Source organism: Cupressus sempervirens, chromosome 5, assembly GCF_028749045.1.
Source record: "Cupressus sempervirens isolate cs-2001-9-10 chromosome 5, ASM2874904v1, whole genome shotgun sequence".
Taxonomy (NCBI): domain Eukaryota; kingdom Viridiplantae; phylum Streptophyta; class Pinopsida; order Cupressales; family Cupressaceae; genus Cupressus; species Cupressus sempervirens.
The window spans coordinates 785,667,394-785,693,590 of record NC_143122.1 but is presented as its reverse complement, the minus strand read 5'-3'; the positions used below and the strand labels follow the sequence as shown (position 1 = coordinate 785,693,590).

Below are 26,197 nucleotides of genomic sequence, written 5' to 3'. Positions count from 1 at the left end.
ATCCTTGTTGCAAGGGCCATATCTCTCACAATTTGACCCACAAAGTGGCACCAACCGTTGGTGCTAACTGCAATATTTCCAAGAACTTATTACTAACATATATATAATGAGATACATAAATACATTTTAGAAGTCAAGATCAAATTTCTTACCGAGATCTTCCTCACAGTACTTAGGATCACCAACTCTGTTGGTGCCTGTGATATTGAACCTCAAGATGCCTCTAGGGGCATGAAGACATTACTCTCTCCTTTCTCTTCGATAGCAATCCCCTTGCTCTACTGGGGCTCTCCGTGGTTGTTTCCTTAGGGGAGTGGAATCCATCTTCACTTCCTTGTCCTCTACTCTCCTTAGGTCATCTCCTACTGGTATGTCCTCAACCTCTACCCTAGATTGCTCACCCCCTACAAGCACCTCCTCGGCCTCTGCACTATGTTGGTCATCCGCTACTGATGTCTCCTCATCCTCCTCGACATGATCCTCAATCCTAGTCGCTTGTAGTGTTGCTTTGGTGTTACAATGAATGACCAAGATTGATTTGAAATTAATGGCCAAGATTGATCCACACAAGCCTTGATTAGAGTTTAAAGAAGCATAGCAATAAATATTAAATGCCTACCCCATTACAATTATGCACCACCATGTGGGCCAATCAGGAAAATACATTGCCTTTATTGACTAATAAGAAAATAGAACATGTAGAAGCATTTGGTAAGGTGTATCAGTGAATGGGCCAATGAAATAATAACAATATTTTATGGGCCACTGAGATGAGAGGTTAGGTAGTGACTTATAGAAGAAGAAACTTGTAGACAAACCTACTATTTAATGAACCAATAAGATGAGGCCACTTGCATATACACCAAGTCATTTCTAAGAATATTCGTTTCTTTATTCCTTTTCTCTTTTGGCAGATTCATTGAATCTAGACACAATATGGTGAATTTCTTCCACTAGGATACTTGGCACGTTCTCATTGGTTGAGGCTATGACTGCCACCTCATCATTCCCCAACCTGCAAGGCAAGTCACCACTTGTAAATAAATGTGAAGTTTGAAAATAATTTCAACATATCAAGTTAGGAAGATGTAGAAAATTATTACTAACTTGCTGTTTTCTAATTCATCTTTTGAAATGAGAAGAAAATAATGGATATATAATGAAATCTGCATTTTTTCAATTTTTTTCTCAAAGCCCTTTCAATTGATTTTATGAAATCGAATTTTCCCATTTTAATTTCCAATAGCAAAATTTAATTTTGCAATGCAAATTGAAATTTCATCTCTTACCTTCAAATTTATTTACAATCAATAATAATCAGCTTCATGCTTGTGAAAGGCTTGAATGGGTTAATTCTATTTGCTGAGATTGTTAGTGATGTTGTATGGGAAAAGCCATGTGAAGGTTGGTGAAAATGTAACTTTGATGGTGCTTTGAAAGGCAACCTAGGGCCTTCAACAACATGATTTATCATTCGAGAGTGGAGTGGTTATTGTTTTCCTCTCGGGGTTAACAAGAACTAATGCATAAAGATGGAATAAGATATTGAACACGGGAATTATAAAGAACTTAGAAGCAACTTACGTATTCATTCATTATCAAATGCAAGATTACATTTCCAATGCATAACATATCTTTACTTGTGACGACAAGTAGTACATATAGTAGCCAAGGGATGTGAGGTGAACCGTTGCGTCGATAACTGCCCTTGGTTACACAAAACTATCTAACTACCCGGTTACCCCACAACATGATCCCCCCCAAAAAGATAGTAATCTCTGGACGACAATGTGCATAATGTTCGGGACTAAATACAACAAAGTAGGGATAATAATACTACAAAATACTAAGGAGAAGAAGAAGGGGGGGGGGGGGTGGGCTTAGAAGACGTCCTTGTAGAGTCCAATGTCTGCCGCAGCTAGTAGACTTGCTCATGACGAATTTGCAAATTTGCTTGTACTTGTGAATTTAGCTCTACAATTTCTTTCAACATAATTGCAACCTCCAAAGCCTCAACTTTCTTCTTTGCACATTTTGCTCGATTGCAATCACCTCAACTTAGGCCTCCTGTAACTGTTTCTCAACCATGCTTTTGTCTCTACTACCCACTCTGCTTGTTGTGTAGCCAATTGGATGGCAAACTACTCTCTAGACTTTTCTACCAACTCTCTAGACCTCTTAGTCGCCACTTTATCGACCTTAGCACGTCGTTGAGCATAGTAGGTGCCTTTATACGCCTCTCCTACTTCACGGCCAAGCTTCTCCATAATGCTGCTACCTGGTCCCAACTTCAATTCAGTGGCCCAGTCTCCCATCATTTCTGGCGTCTCAATTGTCGGCCACTTTCTTGCCTCAAAGCAAGATTGAAAGCGTATCCTCTTGCCTCAAAGCAAAATCAAAAGTGTGCAACACATCTCTTCCGTATGAAGGCTAAAATAAGATGTAACTCCGTTCTAGTCAGTACATTACGACCAATCACACGACCCATGTCCAAAACCTTGCTTGGAGTCTCAAGGTATGCCATCGTTCTGTCATTATCTGAACCGTAGTCTATCTTGTCCTCTTCTGCTTGCTCCACCTGTAGTGTGGCCTTTACCTCCATTCGTTGGGAACCTCTACCTCCTATTGCAGCTATTTCCACATCCGGTGCGACCTCCTTGTCACCTAGCGTATCCTTGATCGGTGGTATCCTGATGTCTCCTATTGCTGCAATCGTTGGTGCTCTAGCCAAGATATCTTCTCGTCTTGGGGATTGAATCGAGGGTCCTCTTGCCACAGGGGCAAGTCCAAACTGTTGTCTCAAGAGCTCACTGGCATGACCCATCAATGGTGTGTGTTGCAATGGTGCGGGCAATGTCATCATCTTCGTACGCCACCTCCTCTTGGCTCAGCTAATCATGCCGCATCTATAGTCACCATTGCGTTCGATCCAATCACCTCAGGACGAACCTAAGGCTCATGCGGCTCCTATAATGGACTGTCTCCAATCTCCATAATCTCCATTGCTCCTGTATCCTTAGCTACATCAAGAGATGGCTGAGATGTAAGATCCCCTTTATTTTTTGGAATGACATCACTCTCCTGAGGTATAGCACTCTCTATTTCAGGTGCCTCGCTCTCCATTTGGTGAATTGCTACTACGACATCCTATCCTGTAGTTGTTGTCTCAACTACCTCTATAGGAACACCCTCCTCCATTGGCACAACTCTCATCATCTCAGGTATCATGGGCGCTGTTTTTGGCATCAGAAGCACTGCAACTACCTCCTCTTAGTAACACTTGGTGGAGTCATCACAATAGGTGTTCGAAGTTGCCTAAAAGTAGGGATAGGGGCTATGCTAGTACTTGGTGTCAAGTGCATTGTCGTGGTGCAAATAATACTCGAAGTTTGGAAGCAGCTTCCCCTTCATCCTCATCAACCTGAGAACTCTCATCATCTGTGGAGGCACTTGTGTTGTTTGATGTTGCTCGACTCCCACTATCTATGTCTTCGTGGTCTAAGCCTGCATCATGCCTTACCTGTTTCATGCCTGTTGTTGTTCCTCCGGTATCCAGATATCGACAATAGAACACTAGAGGTTCCCTTAGTGCCAACTTTCAATTGGGAGGTGGCTCTAACATGTCTGTCAGAATCTCATGTAGTGCAGCTTCCAGAAACAAGCCAATGGCATGATGGGGCATATAGAAGGTACGGTGCTGCAGTGTAGAAATTTGTACATCTTTTCGGCTAACACATAAGCCCAATCATAGATTACCCCATTAATGATGCCATTCTTGAAAACTATTTGTGGCAATGCAATATCTAAAGGGCGACTTGCTCCTATAAGCCTGCACTTCAACACATCTAGTATACAACGCCATGGTCCCTCCCTAACGAAATTTTGTTGGATTCCTTTGCTCCTTGTCTCCTTTACTACGAAATCGAACTCTGCAGGTGTGAGTTCTTGAGCAATCATCTTCGTTTAGACCTTTATTCGTTACTCTGTCAACTTTCGGTTCTTCATTTCTACCTTCTGTCCAGTCTTTCCTGTAATACCAAACACCCTTGCGAAGTCTGCAGCTTAGAAGGAAACAGTGATAGGATAGTTTTGGTACTCGAATGTACTTTTTCTGGTATACCCATAGAATGCTCGAATCATTATTCCTAAATTTTTCTCAAAGGTCTGAATAGGGAACAAGGGCATTTCAATAACCTAATGCACTCTAGCCTGTTGCAATAACTGCTTTACAGTATTTGTCTCAGGTGATTCTTGTCACCACCTTCGATAGTCGAGGCCATTGAGTCCTTTGAACTATAGTGTAAGATGTGTGACTTTCTCTTTTTGAGAAGTCTGCCGAATCTTTGGTCGGACCTTTTTCTTGCTACTAGAAGTTGCTTCTTGCATTTGGCCTGCAACTCAAACGCTTGAGGATAAAACTTTTGTGTTCTTGTCCATGCTTGAACTGTCTGCGTCTAATTGATCCTTCCAACGCCTCCTCTTGCCTGCTAAATGCATAATTGTAACCGTTTTTTGTGCTATCTTTTATGTGAAAATTCGTAATATGCGTGTCCTGCTCATTGAATGCGAACTAGTCGTCCAGGAATGTTGTAAAGTTTCCTACTGATATCTTATCAAAAATGTGTAATATGATTTGCTGAAAAGTCACAGGCCGATTATAGAGGCTGAAGGGCATATGGTTGTTTGTGTACACACCATCTTCCACTATGAAAGTTATTTTCAATTTATCCTTCTCCACTATGGAAATCTGGTTGTACCCATAAAACCCATCCATAAATGAGTAAATTTCGTGACCTGCCACTTCTTCTAGGATGCTGTCAGTGAACGGGATAGGAAATGGGTCTTTGATGGTAACCGCGCTCAGGCATTGGAAATCCACGAAAATGTGGATCTGGTTTGCTTCCTTCTTTAGAGAAATGACAATGGTAGAAACCCACTTGCTTGTCTTGACTCAAAAGATGATGCTTGCCTCTAGCATCCTTTTCATCTTCGTGTTCACTCTTGCAGCGTAGTTTCTATTCATCCTATCGACCTCTTGTGCACAGGTTGGGCTCTGGGTATGAGGTGGATTCAATGTACACATAACTTTGGAGGTACGCCCTTCAAATCTTTATATGTCCAAGCATAGATAGTCTTGTGCTTCATGAATATTCTAAACGCGACAGTCTTCAGTACGAGGTCCTAGTCATTCCCTACGAAAATAATCTTTGGATTGTGCTCATCTCCCAAATTCACTTCTGCAACTTGCCCTCTTGGTATTTAGTAGTTTCTCCCTTAGGGAATTGGTGGGCGGGGCTATCTCTAACTTTTGCCTTCCCTTCCTTGTATTCCGTTTACTTAGTAGGGAATTTGTTCTCCTCTTCCACAATCTCCAACACATTGTATGATGGTGTAAATAGTTCACAATCGCCCATCTACCAATGAAATAGCGCATCCATAAAATCTACATCGTCGGAGAACTCCCTCAATTCTAGTACCCCTTTGCTGTTTGGTTGCATGCCTTGCCTCCCTTCATCGACTTCGTCATCAGATTCCGAGTCTGAGGATGATGCAATCTCTTCGCCAACCATCTGGGTTCTTAAGTCACGTACATCCTTTCGCCCTTCTCAAATGACAAAGTGCTCTTTTTCTTGTTATGATTTGCTTTAGTTGTCACCAACCATCCTCTTCCTAAGATGGCGTTGTATCCCTTCTGTTGGAGGGGAATCACTACAAAGTCTAGGATAAATGGTTGTGTGCCAATTGTTACCTTTTGTGCGATAAGGGTCCCGAGGGGCTTGATACTGTGCTGGTCAGTTCGTAAGAGGTTAAAGGTTGGTGGTCATAATGTCAGCTTCCCCAGACTCTTCCAAGTCTCCACTGACAGGACATTCATTCCTGACCCGCCATCTACAATTGTGTCCATGAGGATGGTGCCTAAGATTCCCATCTCCACTACGACTGGGTGTCTCCCATTATTCACTATGAGTATCATCGGATCCATTGCCAAATTGTTGGGATCCTTGATTCGTTCTGGAGTACTTGTTGTCATTGGGATGTTCAGGAGGGCTGTACGGAGGTGGAGCATAGTTTCTAGTGGGTTCTTCACCTTCACTAGAACTTCCAACTGCATTACCTGCCTTGAATGTTTTGTTCTGCAATTGCTTGAGCAGAGTTTCTAGTAGCATCTTTCGACTCTTTGCGGAGTTGTAATTGTTTCTCAATCTTCTATTTGGCTTCCAAGGCCCTTTGCTTTTTCGTACGAGGGTTTGGATATATAACCTTCCTAGCTTGTGCATCTGTTATCGCCAAAACTTCTTCCTCCTTGCTCCTCCCTTCCACATCGAGTAGGTTAACGCCTGTTTTTAGACAATTGGTGTCCTCGTGATCGCCAGGCTCACACCATCTGCACAACTTCTTTGAGGTCTCCTCTATCTGGCAATCATAGGTGAAATGTCCCCATTGGTTGCAATTCCTGCACTATATCATGGGCCTTCCCTTTGTGTTGTACTGATTACGGGGGCAGTTATTGTTATTTTTGTTGTTCCCTCGGCCTCTCAGCCGATTGTTTCTGTACTTGCCAGAAGTGGCATTATTGTTATTCTGTTTGTTGCCCGATCCAAATGTAGAGGGTTGTTCTTGTGTGAATAGTTTTTGCTGGTTTCTGGTCTTCATGTTATAGGGACATTCTTTAGTGGAATGTCCCATAATCTGGCATATGTTACAGAAGGATTTCTTAGGGCATAAACCCTTTTTGTGTCTAGCCTCTTTGCAGTCTATACACCATACTTCGCCCTCCTCATTTTTACTTGACCCTCCTTTGGTTGCCTATAGTTCCTTTATTGTTCTCTAAAGGTTTTTCTATGGAGTGTGTACCTTCTTACCTCATTCCTTGTCGATGCTTCCGTCAAAAGAGTCATCGTTTGATGTAGATGACTTACTAGCCTTCTTAGAAGTCTTGTATTCACTTTCTAAGTCCATGTCCCGGTTATAGGCATTGTCATACGAAGTTGGATGTACAATCTTCATCTTCTTCCAGAGGGACATCTTTAGTCCCTCGATGAACCATCGCTTTTTGAGTTCATCCGCCAGTGCACACCCCATCTTGCGAAGGAGTTCTTTTAATCGTTGTGCATACGCTTTGACCGAATCACTTTTGCCTTGCTTGGTGCCATATATTTCTGCGAGTATCTCATTGCCGCCTCGTAGTATTTTGAGTTCCTTCTGAAATTCCTTTTTCTAGTTAGCCCAAGTTGTCAGATTGGTCTTGTCTATGCCTGAGTACCAATCAATGGCTGCTTGCGTGTTTGCCTTCGAACAACTCAGTCACTCCGTCTTCATTCATCCTGATATTCTCCGATGCAGGTATTCCCATTTATTTTGCATGTGCCATTTGCTGCGCTGCTCTTCCCAGATTTAGTTGGCAATGGCGCGAAATGTTTTCCCTCTTGGGGTTAACAAGAACTAATGCATAAAGATGGAATAAGATATTGAACCTGGGAATTATAAAGAACTCAGAAACAGCTTATGTATTCATTCATCATCAAGCACAAGATTACATTTCCAATGCATAGCATATCTTTACTTGTGACAGAGACTAGTACATATAGTAGTTGAGGGATGCGAGGTGAATCGTAGTGTCGGTGACTGCCCTCGGTTACACAAAACTGTCTGACTACTCGATTACTCAACAACAATAATCTAATAGCTTATGGGGGAAAAAGATTACTAAATGGAACAAATAATGTTGCTGAAGCTAAGGCGGCTTTATTAGTAGCAAGTGCAGCAAAACGAGTGGGTGTTAAAAAACTTCAGGTAGAAACTGATTCACAACTCATTATAAATGCAATAGTTAAAGGAGACATGCATGTGTGGCATTTACAAAATTACATAGATTGAATCACTGAAGAATTGACACCCCTAGAAGATTTCAATATAACACACATGACAGAAGACAAGGAAATAAAGAGGCAGACAAATTTTTGAATTGGGCATTAACATTCAATTTGGAAGAGACCAACATTGAGAGTTTTTGACACTTATTGATGGAAGAGGAAGATTGAGTTTAATAATCATCTCCCTCTTCATCCATAAGCAACAAGTAATAACATTAAAGGAGACATTGCGTTTGGTAGTAGCATATGAGGTTGGTAATGTGATTTGATTGAAGGAAAAAGTGCCATGCAAACATTGATGGACAGTACATTTATTGTCGAGGATGTCTGAATTTTTAGCTTTTAAAACATGCCAGTTGGTCATTTAACTCACAACCTTTTGAGTTGTTTTGAAAGAGCATTTTGGCTTGTGTGTGAAGGATGAAGGCAATCACCTTCAGCTGACCCAAGCAACATCATCTTTGTCATGATGACCAAGAAAAAGATTGATGAGGTGTTTAATTTTGAAGACAAGAGACTTTCAGATAGTGTGATGATCAATTTAGGTGAAATGTTTAACCAAGTGGAGAATCGATATAGAACGAACGCAGATGTGTTCTCTATGATCATGGCGTGAGGTTTACATTTTGAAGAGGATAAAGACATTATTAGAGTGGTTATGAAAACCATCATGTCGAGAGAAGCTCTTGGAGGCATGGAGGAAATCTTGGAGAAATCAATTCTAGGGTTCGGGTAAACTTGGTGAAAAATAAAGTGGTTTGATGAGAATTGAAGGTACTAAGTACACCCCATTTGTGTGAAGATTTGATGGGAGACATTGGAGATGAGGATTCATGGAGGCATATAAGGGATGACTTGCACTAAAAATGATGGTGATGATTAATTTACTGGACAAGGACATTGCGACGATGAAATGTGCATCTAGGTGGACTGTAGAGGACGAGCAAAGCTGAATGAAAGCCTCCAGAGGCATGGAGAGGCGAGTGGTGAAGAAAATATTGATGGAGAACCCAAATACATAGCGGCAAAATTGAATGAGTGGCTCCAAGAACGCATTGGGTGGAAGGAATGAGCACTAGGAAATGCCATCTAACCAAGGAAGCAGATTGAGAAGGCCCCAATGCTGAATTTGGTCTGTGTGTGTAGGGTTAGTTTGAATTGCAAATATCTATATAATTGCATGTACATCATATTATTTTTATTTAAGATTTTTTTATGCACTAGGTTATGACTGCAAATATCCATTGAATTATACTACAATCATATTGTCTTGATTTAAGATTCAATGTACTAGGGCTTTGCAATTGTGTGTAATGTTTTGTTGTCCTTGTTTAAGATTTCATGTAGTAGGTTATGACTGCAAATATCTTTGTAGTTCCCCTTAACATCATGTTGTCTAAATGTAAGATTCTATAATGTAATGTTCCCATCATAAAATAAATATTTAATCAAACTTTTGTTAACGGGCCAATTGATTTAGTATATCTCGAACCCATTTTTATTTAATTGTTTCTGTAGGCATGGCCGTTGGCTATCTTTGTAAACCGTCGGGAATTTTCTCTGAAGGGTATTTAAGCATGACATGTAGGTAGTAGTAGGTATGTGATTTGGATTATTCTTTGTACTGCAAGTTCTTGTTGGAGTTCAATATTGTTCGCTATTTTGGAAGTGAAAGATCTTCCCTACTTGGTTTTCTCCAGTTTTGGTGGGAGTCAATCCTCACCCTATTTCGTTTTTGTATTTCTTGCTCGAATTTGGCAAATTGGAGCATTGTTATTATTTCCGAGTATCATTGTTTCTGGAACTATTGACATATGTTTATATAACTTGCAGTGTTCATTGGCGATACATTTGTGCTATTGGTTTTCACTCTAATTCATAACCAGGAAGGCGTACAATCACGCCACACATTGACATTGCGTATTCATACTTTGTATTTGCTAGTGTACAACCATCCTGTTCACCCTTTTTCTGCCACCGTACGTCCAACCCCAGAACATTGTACATCACCTTATAGTCTGTACGAACTCCAAGACCATATCGTACGGTCACCATACGACATTCCCCCGTCACTGCACAGTGATACCCTTCTTCACCGTACGACCTATACACATACCGTAAGGCAATTCTTATCACTACTGTACATACACTCTTTGCAACCGTACAAACACTGTTTGCAACTGTTTCGGGAAGGTAGAAACCGTCGGGAACATTACACATAATGTCCCAGGTATGACTGTAAAATCCAAATATCTATCTAATTGTATATAAAATTATACTGTTTCATATAAGATTTATTTACTAGATTTTGGCTACAATTATCTTTTTAATTTTGCTTAACATCACACTATTTTGTTTGAGGATTTCATGTATTAGGTTATGACGGCAAATATATGTTTTATTTTGCTTAGTATCATGTTATGTTTGTTTTAGATTGCATGTATTAGTTTATGGGCATTGATTGTAGACATCTTTGTAATTGCATGCAACATTATATTGTCTATGTTCAAGTTTTCAATGTTCACAGTGTTTTAAGTTATGACAAATATCTGTACAATTATTCAAACAGTTAGGTTGTCTTAATATAAGATCTCATGTTCTACATTGTTTATACTTTTTTCATCAAGGCTTCCTTTCATACCCTATGACTTCAATTACCTGTGTATTTGTGCTTACATCAATTTGTCTTGATTTAAGATTTCATCATATATTTGTCCTGTAAAATTCAAATTTTTGTTGATTGCGCCTGACAACATGTCTTGATTTAAGAGTTTAGAGTGGATGAGTTATAACTATAAAATTCAAATGACTGTAATTATAAATAATGTTATGGTGTATATAACAAATATGGCGGTAATTTTGTGATTTAGAGTAACATCATATTGGCTTATTATCATTGCAAATGTCTTTATAACTATATGACGTGCCACAGGGGGCATGTTTAAAAGAGAATGTATTTCTTATTTAGTGCTATCGAATTTTCTTTTTTCCAAATTTATGGTAACTACCTGTCACTCTTTTTGTAGGTTTCCCAACTTCATAAGCTATACCGGGCATGGGAAGAAAATCCAGATATTGGTTTTGTTGTACTGAAAGTAAGTATTATCTTCTAATTATTTTTATGCATGATGTAGTTAATTTAATACTATACACGGACTAGAAAATTATTTAGTCCATACCGTTGAATTATGTCTGGATTCATTTCCATTCAACATTTCTGAGAAAACAAATTCGTTTTTACTCTCCTTTTTCATTGTCATAATTGGGTGCATTTGTTGAAGGGTGCTGGTGACAGAGCATTTTGTTCTGGTGGAGATATTGTCAGGCTTTATCAATTTGCCAATCAAGGTAGAAGTAAACATATACTTTTGACTAAAGAGGTTCTGGTTTTTAAGTACTGACAACTATTACCTGCCTTTGCTTGTGCTAGGAAAATTGGAAGAATGTAAAGATTTTTTTAGCAAAGCTTATCAGTTCATTTACCACGTTGGAACATATCTGAAGCCACATGTAAATTCTTTCTTAGTTTATTTAAATATTTTCATTTTCCTGATTGCTTTTACACACTTGAATGTATTGAATTATGAATGCAGACTTCTATGTGGGTAAATTTATAACTATCTTAAAGGAAATAGGGATACAGGATATACTTTGGCTTAGAAGCCTTGTCTGAGATGTATCTATTCTGTCAAAATTTAGTCTTGACCTGCCCCTGAGATTACTGGCAGCGAACAGGGGAGCTTAGTTCATAATCATGCAAATTGCTTGAAGCTGTTAAGAGCCGAGTAATAGTTTTCTCCTCTGAGCTCGTATGTATTACAAATTATTGTACAAAGTTTAAAAAAGCCTTTTTGTGGAGGTCTAAATTGACATTCACTATTGTGGCTATTGCGGAATGATCAACTTTGAAACATTTTTCAAGAACTTGTCCTTCTTTGCCTGCACGGATGGAGATTCAAGGTTGTAGCTATAGAAGACTCACTGTATATATTGATACTCACTATCCTGTAATATGTAAGATATTTAGTCTTTATGTTAAAAGGATGTCAGAAGTTAGAACATTGCAAAGACAAAAATCATAATTTAGACCAAAGGGTCAGGTAAAATTTGAGGCCAGGCAGAAATCTGCTGCCAAAGATTTGAAAGAATGTGCAATAAGCATAATGGAAATGAATCTCTGCAATCAATTGAGTTGAAGCAATGGTGGACACTCAGGAAAAGGTCAACTTGTTGCAGCCAATTATAGAAAATGACAAAATGCTCTTTAGTTAGGGAAAAGCATCAGTTGGTGGTTTAAGTTTCATAATATATCAGTAGATTTATTGTTTATTCACATGGGCAATAATACATGCATTTCCCAACCAATATCCAACTTAGTTTGAATATTTAAATTGGCTCTTTATGCGACATATTACTAGTTGTAGCTATAAGACACAAGGTAGTAACAATAAAACATAACATTATAAAAAGCTTTCACAGCTCCAATTGCAACCTACATTCAAGGTAAGACATCTTCGTTAGAGACACATTCAACCTGAAGTATGAGATACAACTCATGAGCACAATATACAACAGATTTAGATAACAGACAGCCTCTGTAGCCTCTGCTGCAGAAGAAATAACAAAGATTGTTGTGAAGTAGCTTGATTCAGGTCTACAGCAATGTGTTGATGATTTTAAGCACTGTTGCAGATGGTTGATAACACATAAGGACTTGCAAGGTTCTTGGAGCATTCTCTAAACAAGTACATGAACATGAATGAATATGGAAAATAACAAATTTGAATCACTAATGTTTTTAGTGACACACAGTTGTTCAGGAACCTGGATGCTCTTGTATCACTTGCTCAAAGCTTTATAAATCTGTAAAGCCTATGTTTGCTTGAATTGGCTCCAATCTTATTTGTTAGATAATGGCTAAATTTAAGCCTTACACATGGTCGCCTATATGGACTTAAGAATTGTGGGCCTACCATTTTAATCTTGAAAGTGTGATAGCCAGGTAACCCCATGATTGAGAGCTGATGGCTCTCATTATTTGCAATATGCCACCTCCATATAGACATGCCATTCCTCCCCTTGTCACCTGCAGCCACTATGTGGCATATGATGCCCGAGCTTTAAGTGCCTATCCTCCTCTTCATCAGTCAGAACTTGCTCCAGAGTTGCTCATGAAAGGCCAATGCACATCTCATTCAAGCACCAATGAAGCCGCCTATGAGAACCACAATTATCAGTCTCATTCTTAGATCAGCAGTCATTAATTCATAATCTTGAGAGACCATCAATTGAATGCTATTCTATCAGCAATCATATTTAATTTTTGCCTTTAATGATCTCATCACCTTTCGACAACTGATTTCTATGATGTCAAAACCTTGAGTTATACTATATTAAGTGCTCTGTCATTTTAGAGATGAAGGCTGCAACATTGTTGGCATTTGGTAGTTGGTGCTACCCCATGTTATGAGTGAATCTTTGTGCTTTGGTCTGTAGGCTTTCGGAATCTTGACATAGCTAGCGATGAAGTCCACTGAAGGTTTGGTGCATGCTCTTGGATGGTGCCATGTCTGATATGCTCAAAATGTCTCATGCTATTTAGAAAGTGGGTGTTGCATTTGATGGAGTTCGATTAATTATCTTGGAGATACAATGATCCGAAGTGTTGTGTTTTGGATTACCCATACCATGTAAGGAGAGTTGCATTATCACCACAGGTGTATTTGGAAAAGCTGCTTAGATCACAGAAGTTCATGGATGTGCCCATCTCAGGCACCTAAAGTTCTGGACATCTGGCGTGGACTTAGTTCTCTCTTAGACAAATGAACAAACATAAAACTTCCTTCAACTGTGACTGAGTATGATATCTTTGACAATTATAGGAATATATTTAACGGTCATTGTGAGGTTAAAAATTTATGACAAGGACTGCCATCAATGACACATACTTCGAAAGTAACTAAAAAGTTCAATAATCTTATCTTTCTTTTACATGAGTATATAAGCACTCTACTATCATCAATCACCTCCATAGCTGCCATTTATAGGAATTTCCAACAAAAGTTGAAATGTATTTTTGTTATGTTTTGGTAATTTAATGCTGTGTTTTTACTATATCTCTGTGTACATACCTGTTATTATCAATGCTTATTCATGCCCAATATCTCAACTCATGCAACTGTTTTCTTTTTGATTGGCAAAGTGCAAGTTTTAGTCTATTCCTTGTTCCAAGTGAGACCACAATCGTGGGGCCTCATCCTTGGTGTTAACACACTACAGAGCACTCGGCATTAACACACGACCATCTTATGCCTCTTATATGTGCCACGATTGGGTCTTCATCACTGTAACCTTTGCTGCTACGTTCATTGCCCCCATAACCACCACTGCCATAGCTGTTGTCACCTCACCACTGTAACCTTCGCTGCCATGTTCATCGCCTCCATAACCACCACTGCCATAGCTGTTGTCACCTCACCACTGTAACCTTTGCCACCACTTGCACTGCCAACACATGCAACTGTTATTAATAGTGTAATCTCATTGCTTAAGGGTTACTGGCAATGATTTTTAAATGAGCAGATAGAGTTCGTTTTAATAGTTTGTGCACATATTATGGTTACATACATTCTGACAAAGAATCAAAATATATTAATGTATAAGTAGGAGATGATTTCCATAGCAAGTCAAATTGTGATATTGCTATCAGGATTTAACTATGTGATTTTTGAGTCAAACTCACTGAGCCATGTTTCATGAGTAGTAATTCAACATGAATCCATCTCTCATGAGAATAAATGGAACACTTAGCACTCATTGGATCTAGGTGATGCTCACAGGGGTGAAGCACCAGGACTTCCTGGGAGGTCACCCATCCTAGTACTACTCCAGCCTGAGAGCGCTTAACTATATTAATGTAGTCAAATGATCAGAGATATATCAATGGGACTGGAACATATGACTTGTACAATAGCAGAGGACTAAAGCAAAAACAAATGAGGAAATTTATCTAAGTTACCGGTTCAGGTTTGGTTCAAAGTTCGAGAACTAGTTCGCAAGTTCATCAAAATTTTGGAAAGGGGTTTGGGTTAATTAGTACAAAAACATGTAAAAATTATTTAAAAAAAATATGTATACATATTTATGAAGGATGGATTAAGATTAGAATGTAGCACAATAGCATAAACACATTCAAACAACAAAAGCACCATAAACTTGTAATCATAGTGATCATAACATCATATAGTACAACATCAAAGATTCAAAACATTAAAAACAAATCATAACGTCAAGTCCAGGTATCATTGTTTCACTTTCATTGTTCAACCGATGGAATAAAAATCTATTAATACTAAGTTCTTCAATATTCATCTTCTTCATCTTCTTCTTCTCTGGCATTAGTTGAGCTAAGGCCAATGGGATCAGCAGCAGCAGCAACTTTAGTTGTGGATGTCAAAATGTCATTAAATTTTGCAAAAAACTCTGATTTGTGCTGTTCGTGGGGCCCAGCAAACAGGTGGGTTTGAACTTGGTTCGATTTTCTCAGATTTGTTTGGCTAGGTTCGAACTTGTTTCGAACCCAATCGAACCTGCAGTCAAAAAACAGCACCCTGCCTGAACCAGAACTTCGATCCAATTCAAACTTCTACTTGTCCAGGGAGGGGAGGGACAAACCATGGTAACTTAGACTCAGGAGGATAGTAATTTACATATATATACTTGTTCTTCAAAATAATATATAGGGACAGAACATGTCATTGATATGTGACGAAATGTACTCCCCTACATCATATGCAGCTGAACACTCTAGTATATCTACTAGTTCACCTTATTTGGAGAGTCAAATTAAAGTAACTTAAATTGTTTCTGTTACCAATTTAACATGCCTCTTAAATTTTTATGTTTTACGCTAAACTAATTATGTTTTATCTGCTAACTAAGTGTGTTTAGCTATTGAGAGTATATAGTACAGAACGAAAAGAATGCAGCAAGCAAAGTATAGGAAGCATAAAAAAAAGAGAATTGATCACTTTTTCAGGATACAAATACCAAAAAATAATACTTTTTACTCAAGTATTCAAAAAATATTTTACAAAGTGTTCATGTTTACACAGTACTTGAATACAATGCATTCAGATATTACTAGTGCTCTCAGCTCCTAACATAAATATTTGAATTAAACACATTGTACAAACAGAAAAGTATTGAAAAAGAGATAGAAAGGAAAGGCATCCATTGCCTAAATGGAAAGTTGTTGCGTTGAACGTTGGAGGGCTGATCCCGCATCTCCATCTGTGAGTAAAACTTGCAAAAAATGAGTAAAGAAATGGATCAGTTCATACGAATTGAGCAATGGAAAACTTTCCTATCATCAATACTCTGCTGTTTATACAACATAGTTATCCATATAACTATGCTAAAAGGCAAGAAGGCAAGAACAATCCGAAGAAGATAAAACCTGTTTTTTACTAATGAGTTTGTTCCATGTGCAGATACAAGCATGAAGACTTGAGGCTATAGAAGGATCATGCGTAAGTTACATGCATGAAGCCTTTTGGCTGAGTTTGTTCGGGCAAAGACAGAAGATATTGGGGAGGCTGTTGAGGGGGCATACATAAGTTACAAGTATGGGACCTTCCGGTTAAACCAATGTAGGTGATTGAAGACATTGAGGAGATCATAGAAAGGACGTGCATAAGTTACAAGCATGAAACTTTCTGGTCAAATCAAGGAGGGGCGAAGACCAAAAGATTAGAGGAGATCATGGAAGGGACACGCGTACATTACAAGCATGGAACTTTCTGGTTGAATCATGTAGCGGCAAAGGCAAAGGACGAGAGGAGACCGTCGAGGGGGCATACATAAGTTCAAGTATGGGACCTTCCGGTCAAATCATAAAGGACATGTAAGGTTTCAAAATCTGAAGCTAAAGGAATTTCAGTTATTTTTACAAGCATATTTCAGCGTATATCAGGAAGGTACATTTGCAATCAGTCACAAGGTCAATCAGAATTACTTATCAGTGCCAAATAAATAAGAAAAAACAGGAGTATCAACATTAGAAAATCATTAACTCATAGTGTTGAGCAGACTGGGAGATTTATTTTGGTAATAGAAAACAGGTTTGTGATGAAAAGAACTTTATTTTTTATGCTGCATTTCTTTGTTAATATATGATATATCAAACTGCTATGAGCAAAGTACAGAGGCGGAACATGCTATGATTTCAGAACACTCAAACAAACAAGTAAGGTTCTAGTGATGTCTGATTTGAGAACAGTCAACAAAGAAATATGTTCTAGTATTATCTGATTTCTGAACAGTAATAAAGACTAAAACTTCAACAGTTGTATTAAAATCTGAATAACAATGATCTTTGCTATTGTCATTAATCAGTGATATGTATATATATAGTCACATCTGTTTCAGCCAATTGACGTATATACCTTCAACAATTTCAAAGGTTAAGACAAATTAAAGATTTCTGATGTTACAATTCAAGCTGTTGGTTACATGATAATCTTTAGAGCAGCTCAACTGAAACAAATTATCAAGTTATATTTCATTTGAAAGAAAGATCAGAATGGGATAAAGTGTATCAGCAAGTTGAATCTTACATTAGAAGCTAATCACAAAGAAGCACATGTATCTAATGGCATATTTGAGCAAAAAGACAAATAGATTCCAACAGATTCAAAGATCCATGATTGTTCTTATTCATATGCTTCATGTTTATCAAATGATGATCTAATCTGTATGAAAGAACGAACAATATATTGGAATGTGTATCATCAACAAAAGCAATTTCAAAAGATTTTTAGTTGCAGTGTAACAGGAACCTTATCAGCCATTACAAATTTCAAGACATATATAGTGAGAACGTGAAACAAATGCTGCATGTTGGAATGTGTATCAGCATACAAAGGCTAGAACATGATGAACAGGATAGCAAGAAAATGGCTATGGGCAAAATGTCAGATCAAGAACGTCATCTGCAGAGAATGAGCTGTGAGAAAGGAAGAAATAGTCATTAAATCCACCTATTACAATTTTCTTAAGCATTTTTACACAAAGACAACTTCTAGGGGTTCCAATAAAATGAAAATATGGTCATCCACAGCCAACAGATAAAGGTTCATATACAGCATTAAAATTATTACCAAATGGAGAAGAGATAAGACATCATAATATATATGAATGTTCTATGTTATTGTTCCAATATTTTTATATTCATGAAAACAACATATGAAAATAAGAGGGTATATGAAGCTTACGGCTAACATACAACCATAGAGGAAAAGCCAACAAATAAAAGCTCATACCAGCAGGATACGACGCCTATCAGCACAAAGCATGGCATCTCCAAGGAAGAAACGTCCAGATGAAACCCATATGGAGAAGGAACAACCACAACAAACCCTCATGGAAGAGATTCGTGGCAGCCGTCTAACATAAAATGGGAGTTTCCAGCCAAGAAGTCTCAGAATTGAGCATCATCAAGCTCAGTATGAAGAAAGAAAATCGACCATGGCAAATATAGCAAAGAATCCACACTCAAAATTGTGCCCAGACTGAAAGTAAAAGCTGTCCATCAACAAAGGGTAAATCTGCATCATACATGGCATCCAAAATACCCAGTAATAATATGAAACGCTGCCCAGTATCAACCAACAACTCAAGCCACAAATAATCGCAGCAAACTCTAATGTGAAGACGTCTAGCAAAAGCTTAGAACCCGCAGTAAAATATGGTGAGCTCACACCAAAATATGGTCCAGCATGTGCCCAAATACACAGATCAAAACCCGTGGCCAAAGTAGCAAAGAATGGCGCCCAAATGAAGAAGAAAGCCAACAAATATCACCACAGATCCGCTCAGCAAAGCAATAAAATCGCAGACCCTCATCCATGACGGCTAGGGTTTGCAAAAAAACCCTCTTCTCTTGCTCTACGTGAACCAAAAAATGAAGGAAGTGAAAATGATTAAGTCTTCCAACCTTCTTTTTTCCTTTCCTAAGCTGCCCTTAAACTCCATTTTAAGAAAATTTCGGGGCCATGATATTGGAGGTAGGAGTTAGGCATTATAAAGAAAAATAAATCAAACTCTATTTTTATTTAGTTAAATATGTATATAATGGAAGAAAATCGTAAAAATCATTTTTATACATATTTAACTAATAAAAATTATATTTTATGATTTTCTTTTATTAATACTAATATGTTTTAAAATTAACAAATAACACGTTAATTATAAACATATTAATATTAATATAAATAAAAGTATTAAAAAATAAATAATTTCCTTTATAATATTAATTTAATATTAAAACTTGTTTATAGAAAATGATAAAATAATGATAAACACGTTTATATTAAATTAATATAATAAAAAAGAGCTTTAATTGTAAAGTTAATATGTCAAGTGGTCGTAATTATAAGACCATTGATTTTATTAATTAATTAAAGGAAATTATAAGAGTTTTAAATGTTTTAATACCTAAATGCAAGGAGAGGAAGTAGGAAGGCTAATTTGGAAGAATATTTTTAGAAGGAACATTCAGTTAATAGGGGATATTATGAGGCCAGGTTCAGTTTCAGTTTCATATGCAGATTTGAAAGTTATTTGATGATATTTTTAGCAGTCCATAGAGCAGTTATGATTATTTATGCATACAGTTCAGATTGAGGGCTTATTTTATGCATATATTGCATAATTAGGAGCAGTTTTACATACTGTATTTATGGGCTATTCAGTGTATCCGAGTTTGAGCTTTTTGTGCATATTTTGGAGAGCTGGAGGCAGTTTTGAGTTATCTATCAGTTGGGCAGGTGGTTGAGTGCAATTTTCAGAGGCTCCATCATAGTTTTCATCATTTTTTGGTGATTTTTCCTAGGCATGATTTTGGAATCCGAGTTACGGCTATTTTTGTATAAATTGTACTTTCACCTCATTATGAGGGAGCTTCTTTCGGATTCAGATTTTTTGCACACCGCAGATTTTGAATTGATTGTAAGGGCATTTGTAGAAGAGATTTTTTTCTAGCACTGATTATAGAGATACAACGGTTCCTTATCATAGATTCTTGTGCAATTTTGTGAATTCCTTGCTTTAATGTTGTGTTCGCCTTCATTATAGTTACATTCCTAGTTGCAGATTTGAATCGTGATACATGTGATTGTAGGTCTATGTTTGTGATTATTGTTTTCTTGCAAAAAATTGGTGAGACTTAAGTATCCCTTTCAAAGCAGTAGATCCCAATCCTTACATAGAAACACTTTTGTGATTACGTGATTGTCTAATATTGTGAATCAATTGTCTTTTCGTAGTTTGTGTTGAAGTAATCAAAGTTATAAAAAAAAAAAACCATTGGTGTATCACCTCACTTAGATTAGTTTTCATCTTGCATTCGTTCATTTCTTACCCTTATCTCGAGTATGTTTTAGGATTAGGTGATCACAATTCAGGAACTGGCCTAGCTTCCGGAGATTCTTCTCTCGTTTTAGGACAACCCACCACTCGAGAGATTTTCCGCTGTTTCACAGGATAGCTTGATTTCTGATCTCGCTAAAGGCACAAATCCTGATTGACAACAGTTTCATCTGTCACATTTTGATAACATAAATAAGATGGTTGATAAGCATTTTTGGAGGGAACAATTAGAGAGAAGATGGAAAGGGCTCAAAGAGGAGTTCTCTCCCATTTGTAGTTGATTAAAGAAGTGATGAAAACAATGAAATCAGATTATCGACATCTTCTTTTTGATCTTAATCATCGTCTCAATCTCATAGAGATATTTTTCGAGGCATTAAGGAAGAAGGAAAAAGAATTAGACGCCCTTGCTTGCAAGCTCTCGAATAGTAAGGGCACGTTAGAGGCTTGCTTAGTGGCATTTCATGAAGCAGAAAATTCAGATTGTTGAGCTTTATCATAAATTAAATTTGGTAGGCTCTTCTTTAGCTCAACATTCAGATGTGAGAGTTGAAGAGGTTGTTAGTGATTATAGCGCAAGAGTTCATCAGGTTGAGCGTGGTTCATCCACATTCAATGGACAAATTGTACCTAGTTATGAGCCACTGATTGAGATTGGGGTTAGTTATCATGATTACACAGTGAGGAGTGCTCATCATTTTTTTTTTGCCCCACATATGGAGGACTTGATCAGGCATAGGTGTGGAGTGGCTCAAAGGTTGTATCATCTATTGTGGGGTGGAGGTATGGCGTCTTCAAGAGATGAGACTAGAGGCTATGAGTACCTGATTCAGATAATTATGGGAGATTACTTGGAGGTGCACCAGTTAGTTTTTCGTCATATTGATATGTATTTGAGAAAGTTTCGTCACTTGTATATCATAAAGCTCTCATGCAGATAGAGGGTGATTATGGTGTCAGCTGCTACAAGATGGATTACTTGCAAAGTCAACACATCTATGGTGGTTTCGCAGAGGGTGGATGCAGTTGAGGGGTTGTAGATTCCTTCAGTGACCTATATCTCTTTATGGCCAATGGATGTGAGAGCGACTTGCCGTGGGACTCAAGTATTTACATAGTAACCATTGTCGTTTTGGTGGGTTCTATTGATAGGTTTCACCCTTTCTAGCACAGTGAAGATGAGATTAGAGTTGAGCGACAAGAACTTGATGATCTTCTTGGACTTGGTTTTATTTTGATGTACTTTCGTACATGAGATTTGGATAGTTGGTATGATGTACTTTCATATGCGAGATAGCCTCATGAATGTACTTGGAGCATTGGAGAGGCCAAATAGCATGACTAGCCATTCATAGAGTCCTTAAGTGGTCTTGAAAGCTGTTTTCCACTCATCTCCCTCTTTTATTCTTAACTGATGATAGCCACTTTTAAGGTCCATCTTGGTGTAGTACTTAGCCCCTCCTAGGCAATCCATTAAGTCCTCAATCCTTGGTATGGGAAACCTATACCGGATTGTGATCTTGTTTATGGCTCTAGAGTTTGTGCATAATCTCCATGTTCCTCCTTTTTTGGGTGCCAAAACAGTACGCACAGCACATGGGCTGATGCTCTTTCTTATCAACCCTTGATACATCAATTCTTGTACTTGCTTTGCAACTTCCCTATTCTGTTCAGGAGTTAGTTTGTAAGGTGCCTTGTTTGGGAGAGATGCCCCTAGAACCAAGTCTATTTGATGGCTGATTGCTCTTTGAGGTGGCAGGACTGCAGGTGTTCCATCTGATATAATGCTCTTGAATTCATTCAAAATCTGCTGCACCTCATGAGGTATGTCCTCCTTCTTAGTCTCTCTTTCCTCCTTGGGTTTCACCACAATAGCATAACCCACTCCTTTGTCAAGAGTTTTCATGAACTCTTTCCCCTTCAACATCAGCACATTAGGTCCACTCCCTTGATTATCTAATTCAAGTAGTGATTGAATTTTATAACTCACTCCATCCTTCTTAAAGGTGTATGAGTTGAGCTCACCATTGTATATGGCTTTTCTATCAAACTATCATGGCCTACGTAATAATAGGTGACATGCATCCATGGGTAAAACATTACATAAAATCTTGTCTTTATATCCTCGTATGGTGAACTCAATCCATGCTTGCTTATTCACCAAAACATGCTGCTCCTTGTTTAGCCAGGTGACCTTGTAGGGAGTGCTATGAGGTATTTTAAGAATCTTGAGTTTAATTATGGCCTCATCTGAAATTATGTTATCAGTAGACCCTGAGTCTATGATAACTTTGCAAACCTTCCCCATAATCTTACATCTCACCCTAAAGAGTGATCTTCTTTGCTTGGGCTCTCCTTTGACTGGTTCTTTAATCAAAATCCACTTTACCATTAAATTCTCACCACTTTTTGAATCCAACTGGATATCAGGTGACTTCACACTTGAAGCATCTTCATAGATGTATGCTATTTTCTTTTCTCCTTGTGATGCTGATTCCTTTTCAGGACACTTGTAGGTACGGTGCCCCAATTGCTGATAGTGGTAACACTTAATTGTAGCAATGTAGAAGGGTCCTCTTCCTCTTGGTGATTTACCTCTGCCTCTACCTCTGCTTGAACCACTTCTTTGACTGGTTTCTCCACTTTGTTCAGTCAGCTTGGACTCACCTTGGGATGTATTATCATTGCTTCTACCTCCATAGCTTCCCCTATGTCCTCTGCTATCTCTACCTCCTTTGTTCTTTCAGGTACGATCTTGCTTCCTTTTTCCTTTCTCTTCCACCTTTAGAGCCATTTGGTAGCATTGATGGACTGTTTTAGGAGTGGCAAGACTCGTTTTCTTCGATGGACCACTTGAGCCCATTTAAATATCTTGCCAATCTAATGCTTTCATCTTCCACCACCTTGAATCTTAAGCATAATTTTTGGAACTCTTTAGTGTAAGAGTGCACATCCATCTTTTTTCGCTTAAGATTCTGCCTTCTCCTATGCAGCTGTATCTCATAATCTTCAGGAATATAAGATTGCGTTATTTTAGCCACCATTCCTTTCCAAGCGACAATGGGGCTTTTCCCTTCTTTTTCCCTCTCTATTTGAACAAATTTCCACCAGGTTAGAGCAGTACCTCTTAACCTTGACTTTGCCACCTTGACTTTTTGAGCATCAGAGACACCATCACATTCACAATGGTTCTCCATTACTTCAATCCATTCCATGATGAGGTTTGGATCCATCTTGCCACTGAATAAAGGAATGCCTTCCACGGCTTTGCTATTTATTGCTTTTAGTGCCTTAAAGAAAGGCTCTTCTGGTATAACAGGGTCTGGTGCTGGGGCTTCTTCCTCCAACTCAATCTCTTTCTCTTTGGTTTGCTGCTCTTCTTTATGCTCCATCTTGTCCTTGACTTTATCTGTTGTGTCTTGGACTTCACTTAACAACTGTTCAAGTTGTGCCAATCTTTCTCTCAAAGACTTATTGTCTTCCTCTTGTTCTTTTACCTTTTTCTCTTGTTCTTCTACCTTCTTTGCCAATTCAGCATTGGTTACCATCTTGTTGGAACCACTGGATTCAGTAGGTGACAACATTCACCTTGCTTTGCACTTGCTTTTCCCACAACTTTTAACCTTGCTTTGATACCACTTGGTAGGGTGATGGGGATGAACTAATCACTAGTTTATGCTTCTAGTCTGCCTCTGAGACCTAAGGTGTCTTACAAGATCACCAAGTGGATCTATAGGATCCCTCCTATATAGAGATCCCCTAATCTTAAGCCCCACTCCACAATCTTGATCAATCTTCACTTCTTGTCATATGCTAGATTCCCATCCTAGGTGGAGAACACTCTAGGTTTCCAACTGAACTAGGTCTTCCTAGGTCAATTCTTGTACACCAATTGTAGGGTTATGGAGATGGTGAAAAACCTTTCAACACATCTCTTTCATGGCATAAAGCAACCTTTTACTTTTAACTTCCTTACCGATTTCACACGTTCCCTTAAAAATAGGGCTACAAGAAAGAGCCCCAATTAGCCCTCTTGTTCCTAGAAATCAGGGATTTCTTCTATTTCTCTTCACTAAGCAAGTGAAACTCTATTATAGACCCCCATTCATTTCATGAGCACTAATTGATTTTCAAGGTTTTGTACCTCCGAAGTGCCGTACAGTTACTCTACAAAATTTGAGTGTTTTGAGGGTTTTTAGGCCTTTACAAGGCTAGTCTGCTGTTTGGATTCAATAGTTGTCTTAATGGATTGGTGGCACCCCTTCCTTCTTCCCAAGGGACCTTTACTTACTCCCCTTCAACCTCCATGTTCACTTTTCTAACAATCTTCACAACCCTGCAAGTAAGAAGCTCTGCAAACTCAATGTTTTGTAGCTAGGCATGCTCTGGCTTGCCTAGGGAAAGAGCTTAAAAATGCCTCCATGGCTTTTGAGGGCCCTTCCTTTTGTCAACTGGAAGTAAATAGAGCACACTCACTATCCCTAAAAGGCCGTACTATTTCCACGGTGGGATAGTGAGTTACTTCTCTTTAAAAGCTCAACTGCCTAGTACAGGACAACAAACTGGCTGGAAATGAAAGATTTACAAAAGAATAAAATAAAACACAAACAAATCTAACCTAGTAAAGCAAAAGTGTTCTAAACAAGTTTATCCACAATGCCAACTGGTATAGCAATAAAAAACAATGCTCAAAAACCTTCCTAACTTTGTATTTTAGTCTTTTACAATCAAAAACTCATGCCATAACATACAGTCCATACATTGACATCTAACTTCTGACAACTTTAGGGTTTGAGAAATTTACATATGTCTTCTTATGTCTTTCATCCTCACATTTAGGGCTTCCATCGGCCTCCATCATGTTTGGAAGGGTTCTTGCAAGGTAATCAACAATTTTTGCAAAATTGCAACTTTTGCAATTTTTCTTGTTTTCATCTTTTAACATTTCTTGCTTGCCAAATTGGCTATCCCTTAGCTTTTCCATGCTAGGGACCCTTCCCTTGGCTAGAGACCTATGATAGGACTCCAATGACAAGGACTCCCTTACGCTCTAAGGTCACTTGTTGCTTTATAACAAGGAATGCTTTGATTCCAAGGCTATTTAATGACTTCTAAACCCCTAGTTAATGTTGCCAAAACACACCTAGGTCCTCATACCTTTATTCTAAATACAAAGGCTCCCTTGGAGTATATCACAACAAAATTGAAAATGGTGAGGGCCCTATGTTTCAAGGTGCCCTTGCACTAGGGAGGTGAGACAGGTTAGTTTTTTGAGCTACTTTCTTCTACAAGTTTCACTCCTGCAATGCCTATTGTTGGGTCGCTTCACTATTCCTCGTGCAGTGACTTGGTGATCATGTCAACTTTGGCCAGTATCATCACCTTGATCGATGTAAGTATCATAGGAGCTAGTTGGTGATATTAGAGACATTACACATGTTTTCACTTGGATTTAGGAGGAGCATTGCCATGGGTTGTTATGTATCAAGGAGATGGGTGGGGAATTTTGTTTCGTACTTTTCTCATTAGAGGTTCGCATATTGTGGAGCTCCCACCACCACTTGACATTAGTGGTGCTCATGGTTGCAAATGGAGTAAGGTACTCGATTGGATAGAGAAAATCTTCTTTTATGATAGAAGTTCAGGGCAGGTTGTCCCGACTGAGCATGCACATGAGATGTTTTCGGATCTTGGCATTCAATTGCTTGGTGTTTTGATTGATGTTGAGTTGCTTCACTACGCTGGTGTTGGAAATGTTTACACCAGTGTAGCACATTAGGCAAAGCATCAGTTAGGAGGGGGATTTGATATCTAGGCATTTGGTTTCAATAGAAAGATATAGATTACTTAGGGGCAAGCAATCTTTGGAAAGGGAGGATTGTCATGTTCCCTTT

At 38.4% G+C, this 26,197-nt stretch overlaps 1 protein-coding gene across 4 annotated transcripts in view; it reads left to right on the top strand.

Annotated features, from left to right (window-relative positions):
• The window catches only part of LOC149558280 (3-hydroxyisobutyryl-CoA hydrolase-like protein 1, mitochondrial), a 239,269-nt gene that overhangs the window by 22,802 nt on the left and 190,270 nt on the right, over positions 1-26,197 (top strand). The window contains exons 2-5 of one of the 4 annotated variants that reach the window (XM_089832566.1): positions 9,708-10,104; positions 10,901-10,969; positions 11,156-11,222; positions 11,305-11,384. The exons of 1 other annotated variant lie outside the window; for it this stretch is intronic. In XM_089832566.1, the coding sequence (XP_089688692.1) occupies positions 10,096-10,104; positions 10,901-10,969; positions 11,156-11,222; positions 11,305-11,384 (225 nt within the window). In that variant the 5' untranslated portion in view covers positions 9,708-10,095. The remainder of the gene's footprint in view (positions 1-9,707; positions 10,105-10,900; positions 10,970-11,155; positions 11,223-11,304; positions 11,385-26,197) is intronic. 2 more of the 4 variants (XM_089832564.1, XM_089832565.1) reach the window with 2 other exon arrangements.